The sequence below is a fragment of the Grus americana genome, chromosome 4, assembly GCF_028858705.1.
Source record: "Grus americana isolate bGruAme1 chromosome 4, bGruAme1.mat, whole genome shotgun sequence".
NCBI lineage: Eukaryota > Metazoa > Chordata > Aves > Gruiformes > Gruidae > Grus > Grus americana.
The window spans coordinates 55,171,587-55,184,724 of NC_072855.1; the positions used below are offsets into that span (position 1 = coordinate 55,171,587).

General features: G+C 40.5%; 1 protein-coding gene across 2 annotated transcripts in view; it reads right to left on the bottom strand.

Moving 5' to 3' along the window:
• SLC39A8 (solute carrier family 39 member 8) overlaps window positions 1-13,138 on the bottom strand; it is a 66,994-nt gene that overhangs the window by 48,255 nt on the left and 5,601 nt on the right. Inside the window, exon 1 of one of the 2 annotated variants that reach the window (XM_054825661.1) lies at window positions 1,976-2,080. The exons of the other annotated variant lie outside the window; for it this stretch is intronic. Coding sequence (XP_054681636.1) covers window positions 1,976-1,984 — 9 coding nt within the window. The 5' untranslated portion in view covers window positions 1,985-2,080. Of the gene's footprint in view, window positions 1-1,975; window positions 2,081-13,138 lie in introns of those variants that run through there. 2 annotated transcript variants of the gene reach the window in all.

The following is a 13,138-nucleotide window of genomic DNA, read 5'->3' on the forward strand; positions in this document are numbered from 1 at the left end:
AATTACCAAAACTAACTGCTGAAGAATGCTATGGTGGATGTAAGCAGTTTCACATTAAATTAATCATGCGTTTCCCTAAGTCCTCAGTACATGCTTACTGAAATATTTAAGAAGTTTCAGAAAGTGGATTTAAGTAATGTACTTGGCTTCACTCACTCTCTAGTTAAGTAGATATTATATTTGAAACGTTTGCTAACATTTTGGATGTATGTTTTCTAGCTTTGTTTCTTTCCTTCCTGGACACCACATCAGAATGCTGAGCTTTTTTCCCTTTAGTGCATCTTTCTGATATCATACAAAGGACAGAAAGAACATGCCTTAAATTCACAAATGCATCTCATATGAAAGCAGAACTCAACCAGTAGAACAAATGTTTTTTAAGTTTGCATCCATTTACAGTTACAGTGTATGCCTAATGAAAAATATAAAATGCAGTGATATTAAAAGTCTATTTGACTCTTCTTCTGGAATGTTAAAATATGAAGCCATTAAATTTTATTTATTTGTCTATTTTTGCAGGAACTACTGCCACTCAAAGGACACCCCAATGATCTAAAGAGGAATATAATGTGGCATTGTCAGATACAGGTCTCAGTGATGCAGGGTCTATGTCATCGCTATACGCACCAGTCATACTCTCTGCCTTGCCACTATTCTCAGAAGCTTTCCATCACTGAAGATAACATAAAAAAGAGCAGTGTTTAAATGAATGTTTTTCCAACAAAATGATACTTAACTGAGATTTAAGCTTTCTGCAGGACCTGTTCTCTTCAACTTTTCACTCAGCAAAAAATAAAGTGTTACAATAAGGGCAAGACATCCCATCATGATTTTTTAGATAGAACTGTTGTAGTAAAATGACCTGACTTATTTACAATATGAAACACCAAAATCCAAACTCCTGAAATTATTTTCCTTTCATGCAGAGTCATAAGAATTCAAAAAGCATTCCCAATTTCATTGTCTTCCACAAATCATTTACCATTTGATAGAGACATGGGAGAACTCAAACACTTTAGACACCATCAAAAGATAAAACAGGTTTGCAGCAGGAACCCCTAGCTTTCTGGGAAAAGCATGTCAGTCTAGTTTCCACTCCTTGTCAGTGAAATAAATATGTTTCAAGCACAGAACAGAAAGCTCTTAACTCTTCTGTGGCTGGGTGTGGTTATTATCACTACTCCTCCAGATTGCTGTGAATTATCTTACTGTCCATTGAGAGTAGGACACTACCAGTCTCTTCACATATTGGTGAAAAACAGTCCTTAATGAAGAGCTTACACAAATAAAAGAGGCAAAACTGCAGCATGGGACAGAAACAGAATAGACTAGAACATTTCAGTTGGCAAGGATCTACAACGATCATCTAGTCCAACTGCCAGACCAATTCACGGCTGACCAAGTTAAAGCATGTTATTAAGGGCGTTATTGCCCAAATGCCTCTCAAACACTGACAGGCTTGGGGCATCGACCACCTCTCCAGGAAGCCTTTTCCAGTGTTTGACCACCCTCTCAATAAATACCATCCTTATTTCAGATTAAATAATTGGACACAAACAGCTTAAGGGACAAATCTCCAATGAAATTCAAGTGTCTAATACTCATTAAACTCTGACAGAAGCTATGTGTCTAAGCCCTCTTATTGGCCTTGCCTTGCATACTCCAGGTCACATAGACTGTTGCAGTGTTAGGAGCTGAGCTCACACAGTCCAAATCCTTCTGCAGCACATTAACCATACAGAATCATCCTTGTGTTTGTATATATAACCTTAACAATTATTTCATTACCATAAAAGAAGGATATAGGACATAGGTTGAATCCATTCCTGAAGCATCCCAAATTCCCAACTAATACTACATTTTCTAGTATAACTTCCTATCAAACCCAGAGCCATAAGATACCTCAGTGCCATAGATGCCCCACCTATCAATTGCTCATGACTAGAATTTGTTCCATCTACAGTCAGTCACAAACCTGCAGCATGTGTTCCTAGATGATGGCAACAGCAGCTGCTGCCAGGAGAGCGTATGCATTGTCCTGTCGGCTTATCGTTGATTTCCAGTTTGTATGGTCTGATGATGTGTAAAGCCTTCATTCTGCAAAGAACGCAGGTATACAAATAACCATTGTCCAAACCCAGTGACAAATTCAAACCTAAATGACTAATTAGGACCGTGTGAGTTGGATTTGATTGATTACTATTTTTAAATCCCCAAAAAGAAGGCTATAGTCTGTCAATAAACTTTTAAAACAGCTGAAGCTAGAGCTCCTACAATAAATAGAGCAATAGACCATACTTTCTATATATCGCCATCAAGTGGCATTAAACATACTATTACTGTAGCCTAAAGTCTGAAAAAAAACCCCCCATGCTGTTAAACACATGTTTAATAAAAAGGCTTTAGAAGAAGTTAAGTTTGGTGTCAAAGTACCAGTGAAACACAGGTCCAAGTGTCTGTGTTACTTCCAGAACGGAATGATACAAACACCCACTGAACACATCTTCACCACATTGGCCGGTTAAAGAGGATGGTGAGGGGGGAGAATAGGTCATGCAGCTGGTTTTCAGTATCTTCTTCTCCCTAAAAGTGAGTGACATTTTCTCAAAAGACCTGCTATTTCCTGACTTTTTGAGACCAAATCCTTTGAAAACTGTCTGACATCCACTAGAAAATAATGAGGCAGAGGGAGAAGAAAAAAACAAAACAAAACTCTTCTTTACTGGCAACAACAAGGCACTTGGGAATATAAAGATATATTCTCTGTCACTCTTTGCAGTTTTTATTTGCGTGATCTGTTAGAACTCTACTTCTGGTTCATCTCTTGTTTCAACTTTTGCTTCCCCAGTGTCAGGAAGACCAGACACAGCTACTGTAGAACTGACCACAACCCTTTTGCAAGCATTTTGGAACCCTCCCACTTTTTGGGATACAACTCACCTCTGCTCAGCTGGTGCAACAGCATTCATCTCTGTGGTATAAGCAGCAACTCTTTCCTCTTTAAATTTGGTGCCTATTAAAGTGGTTCGCTGCATAATGTGGTGAAAATAAAGTGAGGATTTTTTAGGGTGTCAATCTTTAGTATTTGCAAAAAAAATCAACTATCGCATAATGAAGGCTAGGCAAAAAGGAGGTGACTGAGCTCTCCTTCAGAAAGGCATTTCAGGATCCTTAGGTGAATCCTAAATGTACTTTAAATCATTTGCATTATATTCTAGTTTTCTCTGGGTGTATATTTAAGATCCACTTATTACTCTACTCCCGTATTTTTCCTGAAGCTGGCATTTTTGCAGCAAAACTGTAGGTGGCAGTAGCTCTACAGTTATTTTTCCTGGTTCCCTGTTGCAAACACTTTTAGCTGTTAAAAAAACAGGCAAAAAAAAATCTTTCTATTTTGTGAAGTGGTGGAAGGACAGTCAGAATCAAGAGAAAAAAAGAGGCATTTCCTCTCTGGTTGTTAGAATTCTCGGATGTAAAATTTTCTCATTTCCAAAGATTTTATTCCCACTCCCCAGGAATTACATCAGGCTCTAGGTGTAAGAGAGTAGAGTTAAGGCTCTTCAGGGCATACTGCTATATTCATCTTTCTCAGGGGAGGGAGATGTGTTGTAATTACTTCAGAACATAATTTATGGTTGGATTTTTAGTAGTTACATGGTCTTATTTTGATGTCTAGAAGCAATACTCTACAGTTTTCCTTTAAAAGTGTATCATTCTACTTTGGGCTTGTTTGGTTTTTTTTTAAATATTGGAGAAGTAGCAAGAGCTAAAATAGGCATTTAATAAAAAAAAATCACTTAAAACCATAAAGTTTAGTTTTATGGATTGTGATGCAATATTCAGGGTGAAGACAGAGAAACCCAGATTAGTGGTAAAACCTGGGTAGTATGTACTGGTGAGCACACTAGAAATAGCAGGGTTGATACTCTGCTGAGTTGACCAAGGTTTGACCTGGCTGCTACAGTGTTGGAGCTAGTAAGACCAAACTAAACTCAAATGAAATCCTAAGTTACTTAATTAGCTCAATACAGTTAAGGTGCAACCCAAATATCACAGGTGATTAAGAAGTAATATATTTTTGTACAAAGAACATTATGGTTGTGATATCAGAGACTCGGCAACAAGAATGTCAGGCTGTATCTCCTCATTTTATGTACCAACACCTGCACCTTATCCAAATACATCATGACTGCCTTTATCTACATGATACCATCTTTTATTCCTCCCCCCTCCACGTCACAGTTCACCAAATGAGCAGTGATAGCTTATTCTATTTTCCTTGCTCTACTTGCGTTCCCATACCTTGTCCAGTGAAATCTATTAGAATTCGGGCTGGAGGCAGTGTTCGTTTGCCCATGGCTCTTTTTCCCTACAACAAATAAAACCCCCAAATATTAACATTATTAGATATAACCTCACAATCACCTTTTGAGCTGGTCCTCCCCTGCCAAGCAGAGGATACGGTCAAGGCACAGCAAGGTTGAAAGTTGCAGCCTAGCTATATGTAGCTCTAATACTACAGCAGCAACCACTTCCCTCTCTCCCACACGTACAAACTATAGCCTTGACTAAATATTTGCTGTTGCTTTTTAAGTATCAGTTACGCTTAGTATCGATGTCTTTTATGAAGACATCATTGATTTATTATGCTAAGAATTGGAACTAATCTTGAGAGCAGGGTTTTAGGGACAGTTTTGCTGTTAAAACTAGTTTTACTTTAAAACACAAGGAAAAACAATGCAGCAAACAAAATAAACTGACCTTACCACAAATAAAACAACAGTTGCCAATGCTAGACACTTGTACGTGAAATGGTTTGCATCAAATTGTAATGAACCCACTGCTGCATTTCAGCACTGAAGTTAGCTCTCATACCTGTAAACAAGACTGCAGCATATGCCCTAAAGAAAGGAATCTCTGATTCTCTTTACCCTTAGAACCGATTTTATCTGTATGGATTGTTGCCTACTGTACACTGTGTTATACAGTGAATTATACAATGAATCCAGCTGGTGGATTGCAGATCTCAAACCTATTGTATTTCATGTTTTGTAAGTAATAACCAATATTACAGAGTAATTTTAGGTCTCTTAACAGTATTATGTTTGTTTGATAATAAATATCCATTTCATTTCAATGAAAAGAGGTGAACTTACTTGGAAGAGCTATAAAGGAACAACTCTGTGGCCTTCATCTTAAAGTAAGAGTCTCTCTGTATAAGCTTATGAAGGAAACACAATGGCACAACTCTGACTACACCCAATTTGTGGATGGTGGATCACCTCCTATTATAGCGTCCTGACCCAGAGCAAAGGAAAGATCAAAATCTGTTAGTTTCTGGCATATTGGTTTCTGTGGTGAGGAAGACTTGGGACAGGTCCTCAGTTGTAGCAATGGGAGAATCAGGATCCTTCGGCATGGTGTGGCATGTACTTGCTATAACCTCTCACACTTTACATGGCCACTTCCTGATGACTTTCAAACTTTCCTTCTGATGCAATTTTCTCAGCTGGATATTGAAGCTAGTTCTGCAAATCTGACTGGCACTGCATGCAGTATTAAGCACATTTCAGAAAATGATGTATGGAAGTTCTGCTTTCTGGTTTTCTGCATCACAGCCTAAATTTGACTGCAGAACCTCTGTGTGTCACTGCTACCCATTTTACCACAACAGTCAGTTCCTCTCTAGTGTTTCTCAAAAGCCTATCCATATAGCTGGAAAAAAGACGCCTTGCCTTTGCACCCTACAGATAACTCATAATATAGTCTTTTCCAGACTCTCAAAGTGAGTTATGTGTTTGTCCTGACAAGCAGACTATCACATGGTCTGCACCACATTGCTCCTGCTATCACCAAATATCCCATAGACTTGCTTAGTCTAATTGCTTTACTCATTTTCTAGGCTGAGGCTTTCACTGGACTTAAGCTTGCAGTACTATTTGTCAGTGCTTTACTTCTGGTGAATCCTGTTAGACACAGCCCAAAAAACACAGAGTACAATCTCTTCTAGGAGCCAAGCTCACAATTTAACATCCCCTCCACAGAACCTAGCCCTCAGAAGCTTAAATACACTCCTTTCCACAGAATCACAAAGTACATGAGCTCTTCAGAAACAGAAAGGCTTTGCAAAAGATTTCTCATCACACCACACTTTTTATCTGAAAAAAAGGCATTTACAGCTTTCAAGGGAAAAAGAAAAAAAAAAAGGAGCATAGCCACTAAAAACAAGCACCTTTACTCAGACTCACCCTGCTGTTAAGTCTCTGAAATTTCATATGTAGTGAAAAAAACCCAAGGTATTTTCTGTTACTACTGTCTTCCTGATAAACCATACACTGTAGCAGCTAGAGAACTAAATTTTCACCTCCTGTTAGGGCTCTTCAGGCTCTCTGTCATGTGACTCAAGTAGCCTCCTATCAGGTGATGAGATCTTCATCAGGTGACTTGAGTACCAATATGCCTTTACTGGTATCCCCAAGCATACTGTTTCTTCTCTGTGGTAATCTATTAAATGTTTAGAAACCTGTTCTTTTAAGAGTAATTTCCTTAGTTCTGTGACCTTCTGTTTGTACTACAATTCTTTGGCATTTAGTTTTGCTGTGGAAAACCTTCATGCAGTGGCAAGCAGAGTACTGTACCCAGTTGTCTGTGTAGGTTAGTATTTAATGCGATGGATTAGATGGAAATCCACTAAGGCTTTTTTTGTTTGTTCTGTGTCAAGTTTGTCTCCTTTATTGTGCTGCCAAGACAGACACTGATAAATATTGACTCCATTTACTCAGAATTTCCTCTGTATTTTTTTTCCTCCAGTCTTCATTAGACAAGTTTAGATTGATATAGGAAGTCTGACATACTGCCTAGGGTTCTTTTAGATCTATTTCAGCAAGTCTGGAGATTTCAAAGCTGCTGTTCACAGCTCAGGAGAAGTACTTGCCTAACAAATGTCTGACCTGTGAATATTACCAAACCTGGAAATTTTGGAGATTGTTCAAATTGTCAAGTGCCTTTTAAGCTGGATGTTTGAAAAGAGTATACATCTATTTCCTCTATGGACTTCAGGGCAGTACTAAGTTTTGGGTGGTCTCCATTATTTAGATGTGACTTTCCTGTATGCACCACTCATTTTATTTCCATTGTTTCTGTTCTTTAACGCATCTGTCAAACACTTCCATGCAAGCCAAAGTGGAAAAGATTTAGAACTCAAAATCAATGGGAACTTTCCTTTCTAGAAATGACCAGTGAGAATTTGGCAAAGTATTCTGTTGATTGCAGATTCTAGCTCAGGCCCTTACAGCAGTCTTGGCACAAAAGCACATGCAGGAGTTAAAAGGAGTTAGAACTTTTTTTTCATGATGATATGGCTTTGATATATGCATGGAAAAAGAGGCACTTTGCATAGCTATTAAGAGAACTTAATAACAAACATAATAAATCTAAATAGCTGTTTTTTCTGTTAAGGGGTAAGGTGACGAAACAGAAACACTTGTGGTTGGTTTTGGCCTCTGGATAAAGAGCTGTAACAGGTTTGGGCATGCACTGCATGTGATCAGGCTTCTCTACTGAAATCTTTGACCTGTTCTGTTAAAGACATGAATCACAGTCTGAGAAACACTGCTGGAATCCTCAGAAAACCACGAGGCCCCTGACAGTTTGAGATGACAGCATCCTCATTTGCAGTGCTACTTGATTATTTTCTGACAAGGAGTCACATGTATAATTCTCATTGGGGGGAAGAGAACATCAATGACTTCAGAAATATTTTTCTTCTAAAAGGGGTGAGGATGAGAAAATTTCTTCAATTTCAGTAACATCAAATAACTAATAAGTGCCTGACAGTTTCAGGTCACATTGGATGAAAGTTAGTGGGGGTGGACTTCTTATGTAGGTCACTGTGATAAAAGGCATCAAAAGTTTTATAGCTCAGTAGTCTGGTTTTTAGGTTTACCTTCCTGCTCAGCATTTCTGTCTCAACATGAGCTGTTCATAAGCAGAGCATCTTCTAGAGAATCACTAGCTCCATTTTCACTGAGCCAGTATTTTTCAGCTAGATATGCTGCTTATGTAACTTTGTCATGCAAAATATTCATATAATGGTTTAGGCTGGAAGGGACCTCAAAGATCATCTAGTTCCAACCCCCCTGCCATGGGCAGGGACACCCTCCACTAGACCAGGTTGCCCAAAGCCCCATCCAACCTGGCCTTCAACACTTCCACAACTTCTCTGGGCAACCTGTTCCAGTGCCTCACCACCCTCACAGTCAAGAATTTCTTCCTAATATCTAATCTAAATCTACCCTCATTCAGCTTAAAGCCATTGCCACATGTCCTATCACTCCATGCCATTGTAAACAGTCCCTCTCCAGCTTTCCTGTAGGCCTCCTTCAGGTACTGGAAGGCCATGATAAGGTGTCCCCAGAGCCTTCTCTTCTCCAGGCTGAACAACCCCAACTCTCTCAGCCTGTCTTCACAGGAGAGGTGATCCAGCCCTCTGATCATTTTCAAGGCCCTCTGCTGGACCTGCTCCAACAGGTTCATGTCTGTCTTACATTGGGAACCCCAGAGCTGAACACAGTACTCCAGGTGGGGTCTCACAAGAGCAGAGTACAGGGGAAGAATCACTTCCCTCAACCTGCTGGTCACACTTGTTCTGATGCGGCCCAGGACACAGTTGGGCCTCTGGGGTACAAGCACACATTGCCAGCTCATGTTGAGCTGCTCGTCCACCAACACACCCAAGTCCTTCTCCTCAGGGCTGCTCTCAATCAGTTCTCCACCCAGCCTGTATTTGTGCTTGGGATTGCACCAAGCCATGAGCAGGACCTTGCACTTGGCCTTGTTGAACTTCATGAGGTTTGCATGGGCCCACTTCTCAAGCCTGTCAAGGTCCTACTGGATGGCATCCCTTCTCTTCAGCACACTGCCTGCACCACATAACTTGGTGTCATTGGCAAACTTGCCAAGGGTGCACTCAATCCCCTGACCATGTTGCTGACAAAGATGTTAAACAGCGCTGGTCCTAATACTGACCTGAGGAACACCACTTGCCACTGGTCTCCACTTGGACATTGAGCCGTTGACCGTAACTCTGAATGCAACCATGCAGCCAATTCCTTATCCACCAAGTGGTCCATCCATCAAATCCATATCTCTCCAATTTAAAGACGAGGATGTACAGAACAGTGTCAAATGCTTTGCACGAGTCCAGGTATATGATATCAGTTGCTCGTCCCTTATCCACCAATGCTGTAACCCCATCACAGAAGGCCACTAAATTTGTCAGGCATGATTTGCCCTTAGTGAAGCCATGTTGGTTGTCATCAATCACCTCCTTACTTTCCATGTGCCTTAGCATTGTTTCCAGGAGGGTCTGCTCCATGGTCTTGCCAGGTGGCACAGAGGTGAGACTGACCGGCCTGTAGTTCCCCAGGTCTTCCTTTTTCCCTTTTCAAAAACAGGAGTTATGTTTTGCCTTTTCCAGTCAGTGGGAACTTCACTGGACTGCCACAACTTCTCAAATATGATGGATAGTGGATTAGCAACTTCATCCACCAGTTCTCTCAGGACCTGATGATCAGGTCCCATGGACTTGTGCACTTTCAGGTTCTTTAGATGGTCTCGAACCTACCCTACTCGAGTCATCCCACCACATCTCCATGATGCCAATAAGATCATGCGCATACCTGCAGGGCTATGTCTCTTAACTCCTCTTATTACCCATGCTACGTGCATTTGCATAGAGGCATTTAAGTTGGGCCCCCAACGAAGCTGACTTACTGGCTAGAGTAGCTGGTATTCCTTTGTGCTGCACTTCAGGTGCTCTCCTGTTGACCTGTGATCCTTCTCCAGGCTCTGGGCATCTATTGCTAGCACTGACATCAAACTGGTAGGACTGAGGTTCCTCTCCCCCTGCAGCTTTCATTTAAAACCCTCTTCACCAGCTTGGCAAGCCTATGACAAAAGATGCTCTTCCCCTTCTCTGACCAATGGAACCCATCAGCCCTCAGTAGACTAGGTTTCTCAAAGCAAGTCCCATGGACTAAGTAGCTAATCCCCTGGCTGTGGCACCAGTCCTGTAACCATTTGTTGATTTGCCAGATTCAACTGACCCTTTCAAACTCCTTCCCTTTGATTGGGAGCATTGAAAAAAAAAAAATACCTGTGCTGTGCACTTGATAAAGAGTGGAAGATGAGTCATACATACTTTGATTAAATCTGGCCCTGTCTCTTCCAGTTTCAAGTTTATTCAAGACTCTTTCAAGGTTTTAAAGCTGCTCTTCTAAAAGGCACAGCTTAATTAAACTATTGGCAGATCAAGAGACTGACTTGTGGCAGCTATTCAGTTTTAATGCTTCAGACCACAGGTGCTTTATACAACCAGGAAAATCACATTAGTGCATGTCAGTGAAAGACCAAAATAAGAATAAGTGGTTTGCTATCCAAGTCAGCAAACCCAGGATTTGGAGATTTGTTTCCTTGACATGCTGCTCATTTGTTTGCAAACTGGAAAATAATTTAAGGGTTACATACAATACTGAACAAGAGCTGGCCACCTTTGGTTACCTTTATTTTAGCTCTTCTCACTCTTTCTCCAGCCTTTAACATAAATGGTCACAGTTTCTCTTCTCTGAAGTTACACTGGAAGTCTACAAAGAGAACCCAGATTCTGAAACTTTTGCTCTAACCACAAGATTGTCTTTATATTATGAATGGGGATGATTATATTACTAGTACTAATAATCTATTGATGAGAACTTATTAAAAGATTATTTTCAGTTTATAACTTTAGCAAGATTTACTTGCCTTGTATGAAAGTTGCCACTTCAGGGCACCTGTATCAAGCTGAGTTGTTAGGATGGGCTGCTCTAGAGAAAAACTGCATGTCAAAGAGGGCTGCTCTAGAGAGAACTGCGTGCTTTCCACAGGGCCTCCATGAATTTCCTGAGAAAAGCTGGGAGGCTTGTAACAAACAAGCAGGTAACTGCTGGAAGAGATGGGATTATATCCTTAATCCTGACCAGGTGAGCCATAATGTCTCCTCTTCTGTGCTGGAGTCCTGTTTGATGCTAGTCACATCACAAACTCATTTTCTAGGTGCTTGACTTCGACACTGAAGTCTGATTGCAGAAGTACTAAAAACACATTGGCAACTGAAGTCAATGGGGGCAAATGTTTTGACAACAGCAAGTACTATACCATTGTGTCCAACTTTTCTAGTCGGGCAGGTCCTGTAGTATCATCCAATGACAGATGAGTTTCTTCTAATGGCACAACCACCTCCTCCAAGTATTTGCATGGGATGGAGCAAGACACAGTGGGCACCAGGGCCATATGAATCATCCAAGTGTGGCAGATACAGATCTTAAGTGATACCGTGGGCATATTCATCTATCTAGTGATAAGAACTGTTGGGGAAAATAAGATTCTCAGTGTTTCAGATTCATCTTAACAGTCATATTCTCAATCTTCATTTCTTTGGGCTTTCGTTCTGTATCCTTAGAATAGCATTTTTGTGACAAGAACATCATTCTAACCTATCTAGGCCACTGTCAGAATTCCAGCAGACTTATCTGGACCTATTCAGAAGCATTCATAAAGTCACCATGACACTCACCATTTTGCAGAGCAATATATAGCTTGCAAAGCAACATCTTACTTCAAGAAAATACTTGAACAGTTTTGCAGATGCTGCCCAGCCTTACTATTTACAACCATGAGCCCATTGTCAGAACACTTTCCAAGTCTGCAGGGAAGGCAGAGATCCTCCCTCAGCCGCCAGCCCTACACCCAGGTAGGTCAACAGGAGTTCGCTGTTGATCTAAATACAGGCAGAACTGAGTTCTCACCATGCTATCTAAGGGAGTGTCTTTGGGTGCAGCCAATTGTTGGCAGTACAATGCTTAAAGCTGGGAAGAGCTGTTGTAAATACACCCAAGGGCTTAAACAGTAGTCTCATTCTTATTTGGACAACAAGGTAAACAGCAACATTTGAAGACTTTGCAATTCCATTTCCCTACCCTCAGGTGAGAAAAGTCACATGCACTTTGAGGTCAGGTCTCAGCACTGCAGAGACCCTGAGCCCCTAGAAGTACATGTAACTGAAGTGTTACAGCACTGTGTGGGGATCCTTAGCCTTGAAAGCAAGGCAGGCCACATAAGCATGACAGTGTCCAAGACAATGACCTTGGGAACAGCAACAGAATTGCACAGTCATACTAGTTCTGGCTTTGGTGTGGGGATGTTTATTTATAGCTTAAAAGCCTCTGCACCACGCTCTTACACAGGGTAGAGAAAGAATAAAAGACTGTCCCATTACCACCCAGGCTTCAACTTCCAATCAGTAAATCAAGAGGGGAACTGAGAAAGAAACTAGAATAAGGAGAACACTGCTTCCTCCACTACTATCACTCATTGCTTTTCTTGTGTAGAGTAGAAAACAGACTGAGGTACCTCTTTTCCTGAAACTTTGCTCTGTCACAGGGCTCTTTTTCTTGTTATGGGATACTCCCTTGCCTGTTGCATCTCATCACAATCTTAGATACTACCTGTACTGTTTCCAATGTTGCAGTGTTAAGTACAGAATATGTTCCTACAAAAATGCTTCTCACAGCTCTGGAGCAAAGGTAGAGAACATGAGCTTTTATGAAACCAAATCCATAAGACAAACTGCCTTTCCTACACTGCCCTCCAAATATTCTTTTATAATCTTGTATTTTTAGAAGGTCTGATCCATTACACTAGTGATTTGTCTTAGCTGCCATCATTACAAAATTTTAAATAAAGTCCCATAAACCCACAGAATTTGCCTAAAGAGTATCACATCAATTTCAAAGATACCTTCTGGATGTTGATACTTTTAGGTTTTAAAGCATAAGTTGAAGTTTTTCATCAAAACCTGAGAAAAAACTAGCCATATATCCAGAAATTCTAGGACTGGAATTTTAAGGAGAATATCACAAATTATGGTAAAGGCTTAAAAATTGCAACAGAAACAGTTCAGGAAAACAGTACTTCTACCAGCAGTTGAGCAGAAGACTTAAATGACTCACTGTACGAGCTCAAACAGCAATAAGAGTGCCACTTTGTGCTTCCATAATGTTTTCCATTATATATTTAGATGTTGAAAGTTCTGTGGCAGAGG